This window comes from Gobius niger, assembly GCF_951799975.1.
Source record: "Gobius niger genome assembly, chromosome: 18".
In the NCBI taxonomy this organism is placed as follows: domain Eukaryota; kingdom Metazoa; phylum Chordata; class Actinopteri; order Gobiiformes; family Gobiidae; genus Gobius; species Gobius niger.
In genome coordinates this window covers 14,570,879-14,582,944 of record NC_136869.1, presented here as the reverse complement: position 1 = coordinate 14,582,944, position 12,066 = coordinate 14,570,879, and the positions used below count along the sequence as shown (strand labels likewise).

The window sequence follows — 12,066 nt, the reverse complement described above, 5'->3', positions numbered from 1 at the left end:
GTTTTATTTTTATGTATCCCCTTCAGTTTATTTAGACCACACTTACCCACTCATTTCAAAGTTTTCGGCGACTCACATTCAGCAACACCTGCATCAATTAGTGCGCACACACGGCCCATGCGCGAACTGTCCCCCTCTAGTGGTTTCATCCAAAACATACAAATCTAAACTTTATCATTGTGGATTGAAATGTAAAATTAATAATAATAAAAATTAAAAATATCACAAAAGACAAAAAAACAAGTTAAGATAATAATGACCATTTTCTACCAAGTTGAAGTTGTCTCCAGGTGCTGGTTTGTAGATGTATTTAATATGCCTTTTGTTGTCTGACACATGTACAGGTAAACCAGTCACATGCTCAGTGATCAGAGATATCCATTTTTCTGTAGGAGGGCTCATTTAAATACTAAGTGTCAATCCATCTCTTCCTGCTGGAGAGCGGCCTAACAGGTTTTCCCTGGATTAGCATGAGAAGAATAGAGAGCCGTATGAATAGGATGCTTTCCACAACAAGGCTGTTCACATTGGGCCGACTGTGTCTGGACAAATCCCATCTAAGCTGGCCCAAGAGTCACCCACACTCGGATAGAGAAGAAAAAAGTTACATTTTGCTTTAATTGTGACTTTGCAATATCTTTTTATATTGTTTTTTATGTACGTATGAATCCCTCTTTGTTCCCTTAGGCCAAGCCAAAACATGCACAGGCATCATCAAAAAGTAAAAGTTATCAAAACATTTAATCCCTGAACAATGGAATAGATTTGTTGAACCCCATACAATTATGATTATATTTTGTTGTTTAAGAAAATGTCATTTGTACCAGTCTATAACATGCAAAGGCATGCATCATCAGAGGAAAGGTAATGCAAAGAAGTTCAATAGTTGAATTGCAGTATGTTATAATTGAACAGAATTGTTGGTGCAAATCACCATGAGCATCATTATGATTTTATATAGTCATTAAAGAAAATGTGTCATAACATAACCCAAATGTCCAATAATACTCAGTGCCCCTGTGTTGTTTCTTGTTGATATCCTGAGTATATTGTGTGGCTCGCTCACAGCAGGAGGCAGCTGATCTCAGAGCTCATCAGTGCAAGTCTGTTTTTGGATATTAGCCACTGGTTCCCAAAGGCAAAGCTACAAGGAGCTTTGGATTAACCAACATGGAGTGGATGGTCGATCTGGTTCAGTCACAAATCACAATGAGTCAACAAACAAGAGTCAATAATGATACACCAAGACATGTTTGTACTTGTGCAGTGTTTCCTCAGTGTCAATTTAATGTGTGTAAGTTAAATATTGGACTTGTATTTTATTGATATTATTGCTATAATAAATTTGCAATTATGTGTTTGACAAAATGAATAGATTTTAAAAAACAGAATCGCAACAGACTAACAAACTAACTATAGGTTCTTGTTCATCTGCAGTAAACTAACTCGGATAACGTTTTAAATGACATTTAGATCAAATCACAACACATGTTATGTAAATCTGTAGGCTACTTTTCTCAAATGATAAAGGCTTAATGAACAATTCCATTCAAGTGCTTTAATCAGGCACATCAGAGACGTTTCTGCAGACTGCCGCCCCCCAGTGGCCGCTGTGTGAAGGTGCAGGGGTGAGCGGTTGTTATGGGGACTGGCTCTGGTCGCGGCTCGAGACTGTGGGACAGCGGCTCATTCAGTCTCTTACGGGACTCTATGATCAACAGGTAAGAACAACTCACCACCGCTTTAAGATTGTAGCATAATGTAGTTTTGATTGGTTTATGCCAGTGATCTCCAGAGAATTTAAGTTAATGTTTTACAACGACGCAACGTAACATGTAAATTACCGGTGCGGCTCTGGTTGCAGCCTGGAGGAGGAAGAAGCTAACCTGGGGCTACGGCGGCGGCAGTGCTAACGGACCTACAGGTGTCTACATCGATATGCGCAAAGTTGTTACAGTTAAGTTACTTTTGTGTAATTTGATGTGATGAAAGACGGGATTTCATGAGAGTGGCAGTGGATTGGTCACAGCGTGTTACCTGCTGGACAAGCACCTGTTGAGCTGACCCGCTAGGTTAAGCTAAGCAGCAGCTACAGGTAATCCATCATCATGGACCGAGGTGCGCAGAAATGTTCGTGCGATGACAGGCTCTGTATGACCCTGATATACATGACTATGCTCAGCCATAAATGTAAACTAAGCGTGAGGTTATAGAAAACACATAATTTATTACTTTTGTTATAATTTACGAGTCAAAGTACAAGTGTTATCTGTCTGTTGGAAACATTTACAGTCCTGGCTAAAGCTCATGGGTTCAGTGTAGCCTTAAACTTTAGTGTAATATTACTGCATTACTGATCTACTGACCCTCGGCCAAGACACAAACTTTGTCGTGGGTTGTCTGGGATTGTATGCATCCACACCATGAAGCCTGTATTTTGGCTTAAATACTGATAAAACTTTATTCTGGGAAGACCAGACTTCCTACCAAGGGCTTTGTTTGTTCAAAGTACACATCATATTTGCATAGTAACTTTACAATGTTTAAAAACATGACATTTTCCCTTTAAGTATGATCTGTAACCGGAAAGAATCAGTTCTACATGTTTTTTTTATTGAGATGTAGTTACAGAAAACATCCCCATTTTGCAGTAAAACAACAGCGCATGATCCAGTGTGAAATTCTACATGAAGGTGTCCAAGTACAACATGACGTACAGAGATGCTCGTGGGGAGGATGTTTCTCCATTTCTTCGTCTTCGTTCTGCTGCCAAACCCACTTGAGAGAAGGGGCTTATCTTCATGTTTCCTCTCCCTGACATTCCTTGTTTCAATATTATTTCGCTCTGAATCCTTAGTGCTCTGACTACATCCTGCTCTTTGATACAAATCATACGAGAGACTCTGAATCACAGTAAGGCTCATGTCAGTATTAAAGGGTAACAATGTACTGTATGGTTACAGCTCTAGATCTACAGTATAATGGTAAACAAAAGCAAAAGGTGTTGGATTAGAGCCAGGCATTCTTTAATAAGAGCTTTTCCCCTCCATTAAAACATTAGATATTTGTTCTACTTAAGACAACAAACTGCTGGTTGTGATTGAGCTGAACACGTTTACAACTTTCCACTGCTTTGGCCTCACCCATTTATGACTGCTACTGTGTATAAGCCGCTCAAAGCTTTACACATGACACGACTTACTGTGGCCAACTCCCTTGCTCTCTCTCCTTCTAATTTTCCTCTCTTTTTCTCCCGCCCTGCTCAATCAGAGTTACAATATTTGCATAGTTTGGAAGCAAATCATTGGCAGCAGCTCTCGCATACCGACCCAGGTCACGCAGAATCGCCCAGATGAAGTGAGTCAGCAACAACTTCTAATCGCTCCAAAGCTGACCGTGACGACAGTGTGTTATGCACAGGCTGTAGTTTAATGAGCGTGGATGTTTATGACGTTTTCCTGCACCATCATATATAGGCCACATTTATTTATAGCCTGATTACAACATGCTGTGGCCTGTTACTCATAATGCTGAATCTTTCATTGATCCACGCAGGCCTGTGCAATAACAAAACAGTATCTAATTGCAACTATATTTGTGATTCAAATCAAGATGCACATTTGGGAGGAGCCTAAAATATGAACAGCTAAACAAAAACATGCATTTCAGGGCTGGTTTGTAAAGGTTTGAACTACAGGGTTAGCAGGTTGTAGCAGGTCTTTGTTGAAATCACAATTTTAATTAAATTGCAAAACATTTATGCAGCCAGCCATAGGTAATTCAATATGGCTTTTATTGATTTCTGGCAAAGTGCGGACACATTATGTATATGAAGCTTTGGATACAACTTTAAAGGAGCAATTCAGACCCGAAGCAACAACTTTTTGAGTGACAGTGCAGGATTTTAGAGGCAGTTGTGGTGAACAGGTCTGGGCTCATTCTACACTTTAGGACATGGCTGGAACATGTAGGGCAGGGGTCTCCTACCTTTTTCACCCGGCGAGCTACTTTTACACAACCAGAACGTCGGAGAGCTACTCGTGCTTCAACAACACTAAAATGCAACTTAGGTGGACTACACCCTGGAGAATTAGTTGCCAAGATTGAATTTCAAAGAAAATGACTTGAGTTTAGTGCTTATACTTTACAATATTGACCCAACTGTTCACAGATTGTGTTCAGCATGTTCAGAACAAACAGAAAATGCATCTAAAAGTTGAGTTGTCATGCGTATAGAGATGTAGAAAGTCTTTGGCGAGCTACTGGTAGAAGATCCCTGATGTAGGGGGAGGAAAATACATAATTTTAACATTCTTAAACTCTGTATAGTCCCTTTTAACTTGCGACATAAATGATACAGTGTTTTGGTCACATTATTGGCCACACTGTGGGTAATGTTGAATATGAAATGAAAGGGATTTCAACAGCATGAAGTTAAGAGAACATCATTTCGCTTGGGTGGGGTCAAACTGACTTAATTACGACAATGAAATGTTGTTGTACATGTCACGTGTACATATTATCCTAAAGTAGAGGTTTAGTCACTGCGGTTCTGTTTGGTTTCTGACCCGCCCTCTCGATGAACACTTAACCTGTGTGTGCTGTTCATAGAAGTCTATTCACGTCAGAGGCTGAGTGCAGAGGCTGTGAGCTTCCTTTTCACTCACAGGTGGAAAAGTTGACCTGTAAGAGCACGGTTGCTTAAAAACACAGATATTGTACAGTATGTGTTGCTGTTTCAAGTCTTAGAATAACTATTATATTTTCTCCTACTGTTGTACATTCCTTCTTTCATAAGGAGATGGTTCGTGGGTCATGACACCTTGAGCTGTTTGTTTACCCGCTCCAAACAGGAGTAAACACCATAGTGTCTGTGACGGAGCTTCAGCCTCTTCCCCTGATGCTGTCCACTAATTGACTTTGACTCAGATCTGAGGCACTGGTCACCACTGAGGTCTCTGTGGCTTCAGGATTCTCTGCAGAATATAGCACATAATCACAGGGGAAGCTCAGTCTGGATGTGAAGTGAAGTTCTAACTATGCTTTTCTTCTGCAAACCTTTCATTATATTGTGATAGTGCGCCAATATATTGCAGCCCTATTTAGGATTATAATTTTAAAAGATTAGGTGAAATAACATGATAAATGGATTTTGACACATACAACAAAACAGCACTCTGAGTCCTCGTACAGGCTTCCCATTCACTTTTGGACTGTGGCAGTTTCTGTGGATTAATAAAGTGCATTCCTCCTAAAAAGTGCTCTTTGGATTTATGCAGTCGATTGGTCACGGGAGTGCTAAGGAAATCCTGACATTGTTGTCTCATCAAAGGTCGAAAGGTCATGTATCCCAGAATAGATACGTAGTGAAACCCAACGCCGATCCATAAAGCTTTTGTGCACAGTCTTGGACCACACTGAACAAACAGTGTGTCAGACATTAGAGTTGATGGAGACACTGGGGGTTACGGTAATGCTTGTGTGACTGGGACTCCGCTCTTGTCGCTCACTTGCTATTTCGCTGAGTGCCTCTAGTTGACCTTCCCCTGAGCGCTCGCTGGCCTGGCCCTAAATATTGAATGAGTAGCCTGGAAGGAGTCGAGTGTGAAAGCCTCCGAACGCACCTGGGAAGTGAATAAAAGGGAACGAGACCGGAGCTCCTGCCTTCGGTTAACCAGATGAGTGCTACTATTGACGACTAGAAGCAGACTTTTGGATGTTACAGTCTGTGCTAGCTACTTCCAAGTGTGAGCGCTGCCACTGTGTCAATCATTAATGAAAAGCTTGGCTGCGTCTCGGATTTCCCCGGGTGAGGAGTGGGACAGGAGGGAGCAGGCAGAGCTCATAGGGTTAAAGATAACAGGAGCATCATGTGTGCATTATGCAGTAACATTGCACTTTTCATTTACATGTGTCCCTCTCTCCTTCTGCTTACAGATGCAGACCGACAATTAGGAGCGTCAGACCTGGCTGTCTGCGACCAGTCCTCCGACCTTTCCCCTCAGTCTCTAATGGGAAGTCTTCCACTGTTGCAATCAGCAGATTTCAGACGATGAATTATTTTATTGGAGCTAACACTGTGTTACAACTTGCACAAAGCCCATTATTACTTCATAGTTTGACGGTCCTGGTTTGAATCCATCAAGTTAAAGATTTCTCTCTCTACATTTCCTAAATGGATCCTCAAGGACCAGTTCCTCCACCGCTGTGTTTCCCAGACTGTGGACTAAAGATGGCATCCTGATTCAGACTTATGGTGCCTGTCTGTGGATTGTGGCCTATTGAAATGGATGGGAAGACTGACAGACTGTTTCAAACCACTGTGTCTGTGGTTCAGCCCTCCTCTGATGCATTCCCTTTGGAAAGATAAAGGATCATGTCTTAAAGATGGGACGTAGAGTTTATGTTACATGAGTTCCCCTTTGGTCTTTCTTGTACCTCTTGCAAACTGTTTATGGACCGTATACATTTTTATACATAAACCTGTGAACTACTGAAGCCGTTTCAGGCCCACTTGGCCTGGACTTAGGGCCGTTTCAAAGACACAAAAGGCTTGGCAGAGCTGGATATATTTTATATCGGGACAGAAATCTGCCACTGCTAACAGCATGGCAGCGGATCACAATGAGCTGGTGGCGGAGATGGCCACGATCGGCCGTCTAAGTGCCACCGAGCGGCTGAAACATGCCCAGAAGCGCCGGGCGCAGCAGCTCAAAGCCTGGACTCAGATGGAGAAGGATGCAGTGAGAGGGTCCAGAGCCAAAGCTGATAAGAAAAAGACTCGCACCTCGAAAGTCACTTTTCCTAGTGCTGTGACCCTGCTGGATGCAGCTGCTCGAAACGACGTACAAGAAGGTAGAGTAAACCTAACATAATGGATACGCACAATATCTGTCATGTAGGTGTTGATCCAGTCTCGCTGTGCATCACAAAACATTGTTCTAACCATTCACAGCTGTTGTTCTCCCTAACAAGTGATTCACGGTAATTCAGTCTGAAAAGGTCACATGATAACTATAATGGGCTCGGCTCTTAGCCTTCAATAGCTTTTTGTTCTCTGGATCAAGGCTTATCATAAAAGCAAATCTTTTAAGTTCATTGTGAAGCTCTTGTGTGGGTTAAACTCAAACCAACAGGATGTTTCAGTTCATGGGGAAATAGCATCTAAGCATTACCAAGTATTATAGTATATTTTAACTGTAATAATAATATTGTGTTGTTTTGTAGTGAGGGAGCTGCTGAACAAAGGTGTGAGTCCAGATCTGTACAATGAGGATGGACTCACTGCCTTACACCAGGTGAGCTGTACCACAGCATAATTCATTTCTGTCGTCATGTTGCAGCATCTCCCCCTCCAGTGTTTATCTGCTAAATAAACTACTTCAGAGGACCTTTCAGTGCAGAGATTATGTTCACTAAAGTAATGGTCAACAGTTTGCTTTTACCAGTTGGCTCTGATCCTTTTAACTCATTAAAGAAGTTGTATAGTTTTACTTGATGACCCACATGTTTGAAAATGTAACTCATTTATTAAACCCCCTGTTATTTCAGTGCTGCATAGATGACTTTGTGGACGTGGTGCAGTGCCTGCTGGACGCTGGTGCCTGTGTGAACGCCTGTGACAGTGAGCTGTGGACCCCGCTGCACGCTGCTGCCACCTGTGGGCACACCGGGCTAGTGCAGATCCTCATTCAGGCGTGAGTTAAGTCCTTCTTTGTCACTTCCCTCGCTATCCAGCTCCTTTGATTTACTGTGGCGTTGTCTTTTCGTAGTGGAGCAGACCTTCTGGGGGTGAACGCTGATGGAAACATGCCTTATGACCTCTGTGAAGATGAGGCCACTCTGGAGCTGCTGGAGATGGCTATGGCTGAACAGGGTCAGTCCCACACGACCGCTGAATTAGCAAGAAACAAGCTGCTTTGTTAAATGAGTATGTCGCTGTACAGAGCACTTCCTGATTGTGTCTGCGTCCTATAGGTATAACTCAGGACCGTATCGACGAATGCAGAGGCGCAAAAGAGAAGACCATGTTGGCCGATCTCAATGCCATGATTCAAAATGGAGCAGATTTAAATGCTCAGGACGATAATGGCACAGCACTGGTAAGACACTGGACACTGTCTACAAAACAGCCTGTAAAAATCACGATACTAATCCACGCGATACTTTCTAGCTTCATATCGCGTCTGCCAACGGCTACGTGTCTGTGGCGGAGCAGCTGCTGGAGCAAAGCCCGCAGATTGAGGTGAAGGACTCGGACGGCTGGACGCCACTCCATGCTGCTTCCTGCTGGGGACAAGTCAGTCACAACACAATCACAGCCATACTCCTCACACCTTAACCTCTTAACCCTCGCTTAAACTGAGCGCATTTTCTCCAGTTCAGCTATATCCAAATCTAAAAGGTTACAGCCTCTAGGCCAGTGTAACGCCTCATTTGAAAGCTAAGACCTACAAAACTTGAAAAAGATTTCTCCTTGCATTTTCGTCACATTGATCTTACTTGTGCTACGCATTTTTATGTTTTTTTCATCACATTTTTGTTGCCTGTTTTGCTTTGTCTTTTGATGTTTTTTTCTGCACTTTTCCTCATTTACGTCACGTTTTTGTTGCTGTTTTGACACTTTTTTCAAGGAGCTTTTAGATTAGGTCAAAGCCAAACTGGAGTAAATGTGCTCGGTTAAGAGGTTAAAAGTGATTTACATTTATTAATTTGTTTGTTCTAGATCCAAATGGTGGAGCTGCTAGTTGCTCACGGGGCTGATTTAAATGCCAAGTCGTCCCTGGATGAAACGCCGTTGGGTAAGTAACAAGAAGCTTCGGCTCCTTCTACATCTAAAAAGTTTCAATGCATTCTGTTTTGGCCTTTCCATTGCTCCAAAGTCAACTCTATAATCACCTTTACCACGTCTTGCAGATGTCTGTATGGACGAGGAGGTCCGAGCCAAACTCATGGACCTCAAGCACAAACACGATGCCATTGTGAAGAGCCAGGACCGACAGAAGGGCACTCTGCAGAGGAGGGTCTCCAGCACGGGCAGCCGGGGGTGAGAGAGCAAGAGCGAACACATGGAGAAGTCCTTTATTAAAGCTCATGTGCTCACTGTCGGCCACTGCGTTTGTGCCCGTAGGAAGGTGGTGCGGCGCGTGAGTGTGAACGAGCGCTCCAGCCTGTACCGGCGAGAGCATCGGAAAGAGGCCATGGTGTGGCAGGAGCGCGGCCGGACGCTCGAGCCTCAAGACGACGACGAGGACAGACAGACGGACAACGAGCTGCATCTACAAGCCATGGTGAAACACAATGCATTGGGAGAACTGTTCTGTGCTCTGTGATTGGTTGTAATGCTGTTGATATTGTTATAATGGGATGAATTAATCACTATACTACAATATTCGAATGCTCTCTGAGACGTAAAGGAAAAAAGTCTGAACTAACAAGGCCATGACCAACGTGAAGGCTCATTTGTTTGCTCAGTCAATAGCCTGGAGGACCTAACATGTTCTAAATAAGTACACACCATAAAATGACAGACATTTACTGAGCAGCAACAGGTAACATTAAAAGCAAACAAACTACAAGGCGACATTGAGGGGAAACAAACTGTTTTGCAAAGGAGACAAAAGTGGCTAAACATTTGAAGTGACTCTGAGTGAATCTCTTTACTTTCGTAAGATCAATGAAGTAAAACTGCTGCTTTTTGTGCGTTGCAGATGGCCACTGGAGCCACCTCACGTCTCGAGGAGCTCGAGGCCGCGGACAGAAAGATCATGCCTGGAGGAGAGAACGGGGAGACCTCTGTATCTTTAGCCTCCTCTGTCCCGGGAGAGCTGTGGACCGGGGGAGGGATTATGGACCGTAGCGCCTCTTACCAGCTCAGCGCCCCCCCTGAGTCCGATTTAGGGTCCGCAGACGCTGAGGGAGTGGACAATATCAGCCGAGAGAGATCCCACCACACGTTAGCCGACCTGAAACGCCAAAGAGCAGCGGCCAAGCTCAACAAGTACCCGGCGCCTCAGCCCCCTCTGCCCCCTCCGCTGGAAGAGGAGCCCGCCGTGCTTCCCGTGGAGGCGTCGACCCACCAGCCCCAGGAAGAGCCCACAGAGACGGCGGCGATAGAGCAGGTCGCCCCCCTTAGTCAAGTGTACTTTACCCCCGCCAGCGGAGACCCTCCTCTGCTGAAACTACGAGCCCCGGAGGAGGAACAGTCCAAAAACAAGGAGCCGTGCTGCGGACTCATGTAGATGAAGACATTTAGACAAAGCTTCAAAGTGGCTCCGACGCCGGTGGCCACATGCCAAGTAAAGTTGGATCTCCAAACCATTTCACTGATGAGCAGATTGTACAGGTGCATTTCAATTTTTCAATTCAAAAACAATAAGGTCAGTATGTCGTCATGGATCAGCACAAGTACATCTATCTTATAACGCAAAGGCTAAGCTATGTATTTATGGATAGTTATAATGAATATATATATTAAATGCACAATTTTTTTTCCATTTTTTTGAGGTGCACCTGTATTTAGTACCTTTTACATTTTTCACTTGCATTATTAGTATTTTAAGATAACAATTTACAGACTCAATCATGAAATCTATTTTCTCAGAAATAGTTTATTTTTCATATTCGGACAATCAGTTTTATTTATAAGAAGAATGATGTTTCTATTTATAAAGAGCAATAATGTTTGATTGTAAAGATGATCACGGTTTTGTTATCAAAATGGTCTAAAGCTTTTTTTTCTTGCTATATTTGTATCATTTTGGATTTATTTTTTTTTCAGCCCATGAACACTGCACTCTTATTTGTTCAGTAGCATTTTTAAACACATGTGTTTGGCCAGGCTTTGACTGACCAATGAAGTTTATGGTGAAGTCGGTGCCTTTTGTGAAATGAAAACTGGTTTGCACTTCTTGCACTGTGTCCCTCATGAGCACCCCACCAGGCTGAACTATATCTGTACACGCTGTATCCATTTGAATCATTTTTACTTAAACCCTGATTCAGAGAAAATTATGATAAAACTGCTTTGTTTTCAGAGTAGACTGGTCTCATTCACTCACTTGTCTTTTGTCTCCCTCTTGTGGTATCCGCGAGCAACTGCAACTTATGCAGCCCCCTCTCTGGTCATGTTTGTGCTCCTCCAATTCCAAATAGGTTACACGAGGTTACATCTTTCACGTGGGCATCTTGCTGTGGGTTTATTGCAAGAATATATCAGTAAAAATGTTTGTGATTCTTCTTCATGATAACTTTGCTGACAAGAGTAAGTTATAACAACCCAGTCCCTGCTTTCTTTTTGCAGACACCATCAGCTGTGTTTTAAAAATTGAAACCCTGTATGTGTAACTATTAGGGCTGGGATAAAACATCAGATCGGAATACTTTTTGCTTCAATAACAAGTATCATAATACTTTCAATACTTGGACCGATAGTGCAGAGAGCGGTGCAGCTGGAGAAGGAACTGAGAGAGGTAAAGAGAGAGTGAAAGCACAGACTAAAGTGTTGAAACAAGTGCTGAGGTTTAGAGGCATTTTTATCACTCCTTTGTGGGGACTATAGGGAGTTTAAACATGTTAAAATTATGTATTTTCCTCCCCCTACATGTTCCAGCCATGTCCTAATGTGTAGAATGAGCCCAGACCTGTTCACCACAACTGCCTCTATAATCCTGCACTGTCACTTAAAAAGGTGTCGCCGTCATGCACGAGCTTAATATAGAAGGTGCAGTTACACGTGTGACCTGAGGTGGCAGTAGTGAGTATAAAATGGCCAACTTGCATCCAGCCCCTTTAACACTTAATAAAATGTCAAATGGCATTTGGTTTCTAAACTTTGGACAGATGAGTGTTTTCTTTTTACACATTTAAAGGTAAACATATTTCTTACTATAATAACTTACTGTAACGCAAGTATCGGCCCCGGAGTATCGTGATATGTATCGGATCGTGACAAAAGTGGATCGTCCCAGCCCTATTACTTACTGTATCTCAACAATGGATCGGCCCTAATGTGATCCGTGTGTATCGTCCCAGCCCTATATCATTGTGAGCTGCCTCCTTTAATAG

The 12,066-nt window shown here is 42.9% G+C and overlaps 1 protein-coding gene across 1 annotated transcript; it reads left to right on the top strand.

The window, feature by feature from the left end:
- The first annotated feature begins 1,635 nt into the window (after positions 1-1,635).
- ppp1r16a (protein phosphatase 1, regulatory subunit 16A) lies at positions 1,636-10,426 on the top strand. The gene is made up of 11 exons (XM_079576186.1): positions 1,636-1,721; positions 5,938-6,855; positions 7,228-7,298; positions 7,552-7,697; positions 7,773-7,876; positions 7,978-8,102; positions 8,174-8,299; positions 8,726-8,801; positions 8,917-9,046; positions 9,131-9,290; positions 9,711-10,426. The coding sequence occupies exons 2-11, from the start codon at positions 6,609-6,611 to the stop codon at positions 10,239-10,241; spliced, it is 1,716 nt and encodes a 571-aa protein (XP_079432312.1). The 5' UTR covers positions 1,636-1,721; positions 5,938-6,608; the 3' UTR covers positions 10,242-10,426.
- The last annotated feature ends 1,640 nt before the right edge of the window (positions 10,427-12,066 follow it).